The 11,053-nt window shown below is 41.0% G+C and overlaps 2 protein-coding genes across 8 annotated transcripts in view; one reads left to right on the top strand and one right to left on the bottom strand.

Annotated features, from left to right (window-relative positions):
* The first annotated feature begins 3 nt into the window (after positions 1–3).
* On the top strand, positions 4–2,173 carry LOC110531450 (mediator of RNA polymerase II transcription subunit 11). Its single transcript, XM_021614655.2, has 3 exons — positions 4–297; positions 614–744; positions 1,643–2,173. The coding sequence occupies exons 1-3, from the start codon at positions 228–230 to the stop codon at positions 1,784–1,786; spliced, it is 345 nt and encodes a 114-aa protein (XP_021470330.1). The 5' UTR covers positions 4–227; the 3' UTR covers positions 1,787–2,173.
* A 4,209-nt stretch (positions 2,174–6,382) lies between these two features.
* Positions 6,383–11,053, bottom strand: part of LOC110531449 (arrestin red cell-like) — a 94,457-nt gene continuing 89,786 nt past the window's right edge. For 3 of the 7 annotated variants that reach the window (XM_036987320.1, XM_036987324.1, XM_036987323.1), the window contains 4 exons: positions 7,455–7,538; positions 7,119–7,195; positions 6,965–7,019; positions 6,385–6,845 (listed from right to left, as the gene is read on the bottom strand). In XM_036987320.1, coding sequence (XP_036843215.1) covers positions 6,746–6,845; positions 6,965–7,019; positions 7,119–7,195; positions 7,455–7,538 — 316 coding nt within the window. In that variant the 3' untranslated portion in view covers positions 6,385–6,745. Of the gene's footprint in view, positions 6,846–6,964; positions 7,196–7,454; positions 7,539–8,311; positions 9,148–11,053 lie in introns of those variants that run through there. The other 4 variants (XM_036987319.1, XM_036987321.1, XR_005053174.1 and 1 more) reach the window with 4 other exon arrangements.

Genomic DNA, 11,053 nt, shown 5'->3' with positions numbered 1-11,053 from the left:
GGAAATATTTTACGCACCTAATGTGTTGACGTTATTTCTATGCGCCCTTTCTCAGAAGGGCTTTTGATGATGTTCGCTTTCTTTAGTGTGTGGTTTTGACACGAATGAGTTTGGCAGCATTTTGGATTAATGCATTGAGTTAACAAACTGTTAGCTACGATATTGTGCCGTAGCCGTTTCTGTGAAGTTTCGTGCTCTGATTATATTACTCCCAGTGAGTGAAAGTGATGGCGAATGACCGACTGAGAGCTTTGGAGGAGGTTGAGAATCAAATTGCAACGATTCTGCAGTGCGCCGGTTAGTAGCTACCGTTACTTAGTGTATAACGTTATCCCTACCGGCAGCAACAACTGTTCAACTACTCTGTAATAAGAAACACGTACTTAGCTAGCTATATATTCCCACTGGGCACAGACGTCAGTTCAACGTCTGGTTTTGATTTACATCTGTTACACCTGGTTGAGTGAAATCAACAAAACATTTCACAGTGTAATTGTGAATTCTGACTCCTGCAGGTAACATCGCCTGGAGATGTTAAAGACAAGCACAATGTCAGTATCTGTACGTAAATACATATATGCCTAATACTGTTTACTGTGTTAATCTTCTCTAGGTAACATCGTGTTGGAGCTGTCTAAAGACAAGCACAATGCCAGTTTCCTGGACAGACAGCTTAGTCAGTTTACTGGCTCGGTCAGCAGAGTGGAGACTGAACTCAGCTCACAGATCAAATACCTCACACAGGTAGGACAAAGAAGAAACAGACACACAGACTGACACAAACATGCGTGGCCTTGCACACAGACACACACACACACACATATGGTGTGCCACACCGGGAACTGAAACATAGAAATGTAACTTGCCAGTGTAGATATGACTCTAATTATGTGACTACACTATAGCCTATTGGCTTTTCTAAGTACAATAGTAGCATAGATTCTTTCTGCATCAAAGTTATGCATATTTCACATTCACCTGGTAGTGTAGCATTCTGCTAGTCAGAACGGCCCACATTCACCTGGTAGTGTAGCATTCTGCTAGTCAGAACGGCCCACATTCACCTGGTAGTATAGCATTCAGCTAGTCAGAACGGCACACATTCACCTGGTAGTGTAGCATTCTGCTAGTCAGAACGGCCCACATTCACCTGGTAGTGTAGCATTCTGCTAGTCAGAACGGCCCACATTCACCTGGTAGTGTAGCATTCTGCGAGTCAGAACGGCCCACATTCACCTGGTAGTGTAGCATTCTGCGAGTCAGAACGGCCCACATTCACCTGGTAGTGTAGCATTCTGCGAGTCAGAACGGCCCACATTCACCTGGTAGTGTAGCATTCTGCGAGTCAGAACGGCCCACATTCACCTGGTAGTGTAGCATTCTGTTAGTCAGAACGGCCCACATTCACCTGGTAGTGTAGCATTCTGCTAGTCAGAACGGCCCACATTCACCTGGTAGTGTAGCATTCTGCGAGTCAGAACGGCCCACATTCACCTGGTAGTGTAGCATTCTGCTAGTCAGAACGGCCCACATTCACCTGGTAGTGTAGCATTCTGCTAGTCAGAACGGCCCACATTCACCTAACTGAACACTTACATTTCTCCCTTTCACACACTGCCTTCTCTCTCTCTCTCCCCTTCAGGTTGCCACAGGCCAGCCCCACGAAGGCTCCACATACTCAGCCAGGAAGGACTGTCAGATGGCCCTGAACAGAGCAGAGTACGCCAGGGTCAAACTGGGAGAGCTGGGACGCACCTGCGAAGTCATGCTGGATCCACAACCCTGAGAGAAAACAGTCACACCAGAACGATGGTCGGGAGAGCGCAGTAGGTGGACGTTTCCATGACTTGTCACCGTGGTGTGTTAGCACCACCTGCCGCAGAGAGATGGGGTCTGAAATACTTTGTTTTTTTGTTTTTCATTTTTATATGATATTAGTCAGAAAATGTATCTGGCTATGTTTTGTAATAAAGTTAGTGTTTCATTACATTTCCCTATTTGTTTGATACATTCCTTCATATTGTATACACACAGTACACACAGTACACACAGTACACACTAACAAATAAACACACTGAGACCTGTTTTGTATGTTAACTGTTTTTAAAAATGTACATTTTCTAAAATGCAGTACAAAATAAAGAAGCGACATATATTCTCCAATGCTTTTAAACTTTTTTACATGTTTTTATTCATTGTGATTTTGTTCAATTTTATTGACTAAAATAACATATTGCTTATACAGTATCTTGGTTTCCTTAATAACAATATACTTTGTCTTACTTTATCTGTGAATTTATTAAATTATCAGGTAGCATTTAAGTATAGTTCTTTATGAATCTCAATTTTAGCAGTAGTAATAGTTGTAGTAGCTTAAAATTGTCCTTAAAAGAAAATAGAAATCTTGACTCAATAGTTACACAATAGTCTACAATCCAACATGATTCTGTGCATTTCCATGGATACCTCAACTAAGGTGGAAGGGGGAAAAAAATAGAAGATCGTTGTTTTTAAAGGGGAAGTTAAGTATTTTACTGAGTGTTTAAGATGGTTCCTCAACCTAAAAGTAGTCTATGGGGAAACTAATCCACGGCTAAGTTGCACTTTAAGTTTTTTTGTTTTTCGCTACACTTGACCGGGTTTACAGACCGACGAAGACCATCCCCATTCAGATTGACAAACAAAGGAAAATCTGGTAACACAACTACCTGAAGTGGTTTCTTGCAAAGTCTTATAATGCCTTATAAACATTCATAGCACCTCATGATGCAGTCATAAAACATGATATAACTGAATATTAAAGCTGCCACAAGAGGCCCCCTTAGCTGTGACATCATCAATATATGACAGCCTTTCATGCCTTATTTCCTTTACACAGTTTCATCATCCATTGTGGCTGTTTATAAGGGTGCTATGAAGGTTCATAAGGCATACTGCTTCATAAGAGGCCACTTTAAATACAAAATAGCTCATTGTAACATTTACATGGTCCCTAAGAGAGCTTCTGGAGGTTCTGAATGTTCTACATCACTAAATTGTTCATAATGTTTTAAGACACTGCATTTTTAGAATGCCATGCGTCGATCCATTCATAACATGAACACAGTGTGACGTTTATTACCTTCTTATGAACCTTTATAACTTAATTGTGAAGCTTCATGTCTAGTGTGTTGTGATTGACATCACACCCATAGAAATATAATTACAAGAAGGGAAATAAACATGACTTGAATGGAGATGTCAATTCTAGAAATTCTCTTTCTACGATTACACCCTGTTCCTATGACATCATCATCTGGGTGTTAGTAACAGTATGGTGCATTCAAAGGGGTAAAAACTAATGTGCAATATTGTTTGTTATCGTGACTATCAATATAAATCTCATTAACCATGGACAATTGTTGATGGGTTTACACAAGTTGAATGAGGCCACACATTTCATGTTAAGAAAGAACATTATTGTCATTGAACCAAAATGGCGACGGCTACAATCAATTCAACACTTTTCATAAGAAGAGGTGATCAGTGTTGTTACATTGCATTTGCTGGCTTGGTCATTTGTTCCTCTTGGCTTGCCATAGTTGAAGCTTGTCCCGCTTTGAAATGGTACATTAGGTGGGTAGGTTTCCCCTTTCCAATCTGATAAATGAGCCAAGTGTCAATCGATCAATCAATCCTCCCTATCTATCTTCATTCTGCACCTAAACACCTTTACAGACATACAATATACCCATAACTGACTGCAAAGTACTCTGTAATAGCCTATGAAGTGTCTACAATCTAGATTACACAGTAGTAGCCCATCTTTTCATATCCTGGTCCCGAGGGGCCCCTGGTTATTCTGATTTCCTATACAATTCAAAACAGAACTTATTTATCAAACTTAAAGTGGACTTATGAAACTACATTCAATTGATGAAGTATGTTTAAATTAAGTGGATAGATAATTGTAAGTTAACTGAATGAAAAAGTTTCAGAACTAAGCATACTAAGGGGTCCCTGAGAACCTGGATTTGGGATTCTGTGACTGATTATCCTATAAACTGTGGGATTCTGTGACTGATTATCCTATAAACTGGGATTCTGTGACTGATTATCCTATAAACTGGGATTCTGTGACTGATTATCCTATAAACTGGGAATCTATGACTGATTATCCTATAAACTGTGGGATTCTGTGACTGATTATCCTATAAACGGTGCTCGGTCATTGGACTGCAGTGTTCTATAGTGAACACCTATTGGCTGTTGAGTTGAACGGAGCAGTACGAATATTTACAGCAGTTGGTTCATATCACCTATCACCTATGACTTTTGAATAATAAAAAATAAAACAATGTCTTAGGAATAAAATACAAATAATGGCAACATTTAAGTACGTATATATCTCTGGCGATTATTACAACAAAAATAAAATGTTTTTTTCTCCATTAATTTCCCTCCCACCCTTTCCTCCCACCCCCCTTTCCCCTGCTCCCTACATTGGTGATTCTGATGATTGAGGCTGAAGTTGGATGCTGGTAGGTTTAAGAGGTTGGTCAATGTTAAACTTCGCACAATTGAGGTAGAAGTCACTCCCTAACCACAGATCTAGGATCAGATTACCCTACACCAGGGTTTCCCGAACTCAGTCCCGGGGCCCCTCTGGGAGCACGCTTTGGGTTTCCCCCCAGCACTACACAGCTGATTCAAATAATCAACAGATCATCAAGCTTTGATCATTTGAATCAGCTGTGTCGTGTTAGGGCAAAAAACAAAACATGTACCCCTTTGGGTCCAGAGGACCAAGTTTGAGAACCGCTGCCCTACACCAAAATAATCTTACCCTGTATCAGTGGAGGGGGAAACTTCCACCTACAACCTCCTTTAAATACTCTATTAATAGACCTGCAGAAGACTACAGCTTTTCAAACACCAGGGGGCACCCTTTGTGAGCTGTCAAAAAAATATCCTTGGCTGATCTACCTGGTCGACCTGGTCGATCAAAATGAATAAGATTATATTGACGGGGGGACCTGATCCTAGATCAGCACTCCTACTCCTCTCGAAAACCACAGCTTTATAATTGGCCCAGTACAGTACAGTAGGCTATCGTCATAGACATGAGCCCTGATCTTATTGACAGTTGGGTTCGATCAAACTGCCACCTGACCTACCAAGAAAACAACTTTAGGCAAATCATGAACGTGAACAAAATAGCTATTTATCGTGTTCATGGCATCCGCTGAATGTAGGGTGTGTGTGTAGGTTTTGCTTCCTGAAGTCTCCTATGTAGTCCTTAACAGAATACACTGTCTGTACATACAATCACCTGCATCCTCACGCTGACTGCATCACACTCACACCCTCAGTGTAACTTAACTACACTGAAACGCTCACTGTAGCTGACTGTAAGTACACTTTACACCCTGCGACAAGAACTAAGTGCACTGCACACACAGGACACTTACACACTCACTCCCTCACTGTGAGGATATGTAATCGTTTCACACTTGCCATAAAGGGGTAAAGTATTGAGTTACATAGTGGGTATAATGGGTGTCAAGGATAAGGTAAAGGTGTAATAACAACAATATAATTACAGTGTAATAACTGGTTATAACTATGTCATAACAATGTAATTTACTAAACTATTAAACTCATGTTCCCTCTAAGTAGTTGTGCAGCATCGCAGTCCTGTACATTACAGTTACATATAGGATTGCCTAAATTCCCCAAACTTTCCTCAACATTCCCATGTTTTCCCAGAAATCTTGGTTGGATCTTGGTTGGAAGATTCCCAGAATCAGGAGAAAATAAGTTGGAAATCCAGATTCTTCTGACCAGAATTTTGGGAAAATCTGGGAATTTGGGGAATTTTGCAACCTTAGGTACATGGTATTCAATCATGTAAATAATGACAAATGTATATCTGTCTGTCTACCCACTTCTTATAAAGCTGGGACCTATAGAGCATATAGAACATAGAACATCAACCCTGAATCAAAGAATGGATCCAAAACATATAGAAGGATTTCCTAAAACAGAGACTCGACTCGACTCGACTCGACACTCCTATAAATCCCTCCATCTCTCTCTCTCATTCTCTCTGTTTCATCTCTCATTCTCTCTGTTTCACCTCTCATTCTCTCTGTTTCATCTCTCATTCTCTCTGTTTCATCTCTCATTCTCTCTGTTTCATCTCTCATTCTCTCTGTTTCATCTCTCATTCTCTCTGTTTCATCTCTCATTCTCTGTTTCATCTCTCATTCTCTCTGTTTCGTCTCTCATTCTCTCTGTTTCGTCTCTCATTCTCTCTGTTTCATCTCTCATTCTCTCTGTTTCATCTCTCATTCTTCTCTGTTTCATCTCTCATTCTCTCTGTTTCATCTCTCATTCTCTCTGTTTCATCTCTCATTCTCTCTGTTTCATCTCTCATTCTCTCTGTTTCATCTCTCATTCTCTCTGTTTCATCTCTCATTCTCTCTGTTTCATCTCTCATTCTCTCTGTTTCATCTCTCATTCTCTCTGTTTCTCAAACAAACGCGTGACAAAACAAAGGAGTAGAAATGGAAAATCCCATCAAAGATGTACAAGAAAGAAGAGAGAAGAAGAAGTAGAAGGGGGGGTGAAAAATAGAATACATATGAGTGCTCCTGCTCCCCATTTCTGAAGTTGAGCCTACTGGCCTGGAGTCACCATGAGACCAGGGACTCGCCTAGCACCTCTCCCCAGGTTCAGGTGCATGATCCTGGGGGAGGGAGAGCTAGCACAAGTGGTCATCCTCATCCTTATCGTCCTTCGTTCCTTTCAGCCGCAGACGGGCAAAGTCCTCGAACACAAAGTCATCATCCTGAGAGAAATTACTGACAGAGAGATGGAGGAGCGATGAAGGGAGGGAGAAGGAGGAAGAGAGATTAAAATTGTGTTCAACAAACAAGGTTACATATAAATTTGAGATACACAAACACTTTCTCTCTCTTACTTTGTCTCAAACTCTATCAGGTTACTGCCAACTGGGGCATCTGTTTCTGGGACGACTGTGGGTGAAAGTAATGGCATTTCAAAACAGGTAAATATTCCCGCAAAACACTTTTCTAAAACATATGTTTCTCCATTAAACACACATTGGTCTGTACCTGATTGAGGTCTGGAGATGGGTAGGTCAGAGGGTTTTGGGTGCATTAGAACAAAAGGCAGCTCCACCGAGACATCCCTGTACAGAGCACACACAGTTATGTTGGACCTGTGCCAGAACACACATTAGGCAGAGATGAACTGATACCCAGAGAACATTCCAGCGTAATCTAGGTGGAAACATTCACTTACAACCACTACATAAATCTATGTTAGACAGTGTAGGAGCAAAGATGCAGCCTACCCTCCGTGGGACAACACTAGTTTGAGCGTGTGTGTGTGTGTGTGTGTGTGTGTGTGTGTGTGTGTGTGTGTGTGTGTGTGTGTGTGTAACGCACCCTCCACGAGACACCACTAGTTTGACCTTGACTCTGTAGGACACCAGGATCCCCAGAACCTCCTTATTGGACACATCTTTCACTCTGGAACACATCAAACAGAACCTCCTTATTGGACACATCTTTCACTCTGGAACACATCAAACAGAACCTCCTTATTGGAGACATCTTTCACTCTGGAACACATCAAACAGAACCTCCTTATTGGACACATCTTTCACTCTGGAACACATCAAACAGAACCTCCTTATTGGACACATCTTTCACTCTGGAACACATCAAACAGAACCTCCTTATTGGACACATCTTTCACTCTGGAACACATAAAACAGAACCTCCTTATTGGACACATCTTTCACTCTGGAACACATCAAGCAGAACCTCCTTATTGGACACATCAAACAGAACCTCCTTATTGGAGACATCTTTCACTCTGGAACACATCAAACAGAACCTCCTTATTGGACACATCTTTCACTCTGGAACACATCAAACAGAACCTCCTTATTGGATACATCTTTCACTCTGGAACACATCAAACAGAACCTCCTTATTGGACACATCAAACAGAACCTCCTTATTGGAGACATCAAACAGAACCTCCTTATTGGACACATCAAACAGAACCTCCTTATTGGATACATCTTTCACTCTGGAACACATCAAACAGAACCTCCTTATTGGATACATATTTCACTCTGGAACACATCAAACAGAACCTCCTTATTGGACACATCAAACAGAACCTCCTTATTGGAGACATCAAACAGAACCTCCGTATTGGAGACATCAAACAGAACCTCCTTATTGGATACATATTTCACTCTGGAACACATCAAGCAGAACCTCCTTATTGGAGACATCAAACAGAACCTCCTTATTGGAGACATCAAACAGAACCTCCTTATTGGACACATCAAACAGAACCTCCTTATTGGAGACATCAAACAGAACCTCCTTATTGGACACATCAAACAGAACCTCCTTATTGGAGATATCTTTCACTCTGGAATACATCAAACAGAACCTCCTTATTGGACACATCTTTCACTCTGGAACACATCAAACAGAACCTCCTTATTGGACACATCAAACATAACCTCCTTATTGGACACATCAAACATAACCTCCTTATTGGAGACATCAAACAGAACCTCCTTATTGGACACATCAAACAGAACCTCCTTATTGGAGACATCTTTCACTCTGGAACACATCAAACAGAACCTCCTTATTGGAGACATCTTCCACTCTGGAACATATCAAACAGAACCTCCTTATTGGACACATCTTTCACTCTGGAACACATCAAGCAGAACCTCCTTATTGGACACATCAAACAGAACCTCCTTATTGGATACATCTTTCACTCTGGAACACATCAAACAGAACCTCCTTATTGGATACATCTTTCACTCTGGAACATATCAAACAGAACCTCCTTATTGGAGACATCTTTCACTCTGGAACACATCAAACAGAACATCCTTATTGGATACATCTTTCACTCTGGAACACATCAAACAGAACCTCCTTATTGGATACATCTTTCACTCTGGAACACATCAAACAGAACCTCCTTATTGGATACATCTTTCACTCTGGAACACATCAAACAGAACCTCCTTATTGGAGACATCTTTCACTCTGGAACATATCAAACAGAACCTCCTTATTGGACACATCTTTCACTCTGGAACATATCAAACAGAACCTCCTTATTGGACACATCAAACAGAACCTCCTTATTGGATACATCTTTCACTCTGGAACACATCAAACAGAACCTCCTTATTGGAGACATCTTTCACTCTGGAACATATCAAACAGAACCTCCTTATTGGACACATCAAACAGAACCAGACACAAACTAACACAACATTTAGAGACCAGAGGACAACTGCAGGCATGTACAGTGGGGCAAAAAAAGTATTTAGTCAGCCACCAATTGTGCAAGTTCTCCAACTTAAAAAGATGAGAGAGGCCTGTAATTTTCATCATAGGTAGACTTCAACTATGACAGACAAAATGAGAAGAAAAAAATCCAGAAAATCACATTGTAGGAGTTTTAATGAATTTATTTTGCAAATTATGGTGGAAAATAAGTATTTGGTCACCTACAAACAAGCAAGATTTCTGGCTCTCACAGACCTGTAACTTCTTCTTTAAGAGGCTCCTCTGTCCTCCACCTGTATTAATGGCACCTGTTTGAAATTGTTATCAGTATAAAAGACACCTGTCCACAACCTCAAACAAACAGTCACACTCCAAACTCCACTATGGCCAAGACCAAAGAGCTGTCAAAGGACACCAGAAACAAAATTGTTGACCTGCACCAGGCTGGGAAGACTGAATCTGCAATAGGTAAGCAGCTTAGTTTGAAGAAATCAACTGTGGGAGCAATTATTAGGAAATGGAAGACATACAAGACCACTGATAATCTCCCTCGATCTGGGGCTCCATGCAAGATCTCACCCCGTGGGGTCAAAATGATCACAAGAACGGTGAGCAAAAATCCCAGAACCACACGGGGGGACCTAGTGAATGACCTGCAGAGAGCTGGGACCAAAGTAACAAAGCCTACCATCAGCAAGGGCATTGAAGATGAAACGTGGCTGGGTCTTTCAGCATGACAATGATCCCAAACACACCGCCCGGGCAACGAAGGAGTGGCTTCGTAAGAAGCATTTCAAGGTCCTGGAGTGGCCTAGCCAGTCTCCAGATCTCAACCCCATAGAAAATCTTTGGATGGAGTTGAAAGTCTGTGTTGCCCAGCAACAGCCCCAAAACCTCACTGCTCTAGAGGAGATCTGCATGGAGGAATGGGCCAAAATACCAGCAACAGTGTATGAAAACCTTGTGAAGACTTACAGAAAATGTTTGACCTCTGTCATTGCCAACAAAGGGTATATAACAAAGTATTGAGAAACTTTTGTTATTGACCAAATAATTATTTTCCACCATAATTTGCAAATAAATTCATTAAAAATCCTACAATGTGATTTTCTGTTTTTTTTTCTAATTTTGTCTGTCATTGTTGAAGTGTACCTATGATGAAAATTACAGGCCTCTCTCATCTTTCTAAGTGGGAGAACTTGCACAATTGGTGGCTGAATAAATACTTTTTTGCCCCACTGTATATGATGTTTTGACTAAATGGTATCGAGCTACGGAAGGAAGTGAATTGTTCTTAGCAGGTTAGGAGAATTAGGTTAAGAAGGTCAGAAAAATGGTTAGATAAAATTCTCTGTTAACCTGTCCATAGCGGTCCATAGCTGTTCTTCATCTAGTCACAACCTTGATATGAGGCAGTTGTTTGTTTGTTTATCTGAATTCTAATTTGGTTTCTCAAGAAGTCGCAAATCACCAGTGTGTGTGTGTGTCTATACATGTGTGTGTGTGTTTCTATATGTGTCTGTGTGTGTGTGTGTGTGTGTGTGTGTGTGTGTGTGTGTGTGTGTGTGTGTGTGTGTGTGTGTGTGTGTGTGTGTGTGTGTGTGTGTGTGTGTGTGTGTGAGAATCTCAGATTTGAGTGTAACCTTGCTTATTGTTGTTTGTGCATACAATGCATTAGGGAATTATTCAGACCCCTTGACTTT

Source organism: Oncorhynchus mykiss, chromosome 9, assembly GCF_013265735.2.
Source record: "Oncorhynchus mykiss isolate Arlee chromosome 9, USDA_OmykA_1.1, whole genome shotgun sequence".
In the NCBI taxonomy this organism is placed as follows: domain Eukaryota; kingdom Metazoa; phylum Chordata; class Actinopteri; order Salmoniformes; family Salmonidae; genus Oncorhynchus; species Oncorhynchus mykiss.
The sequence above is the reverse complement of the archived record's forward strand: the minus strand, read 5'-3'. Positions and strand labels throughout refer to the sequence as shown.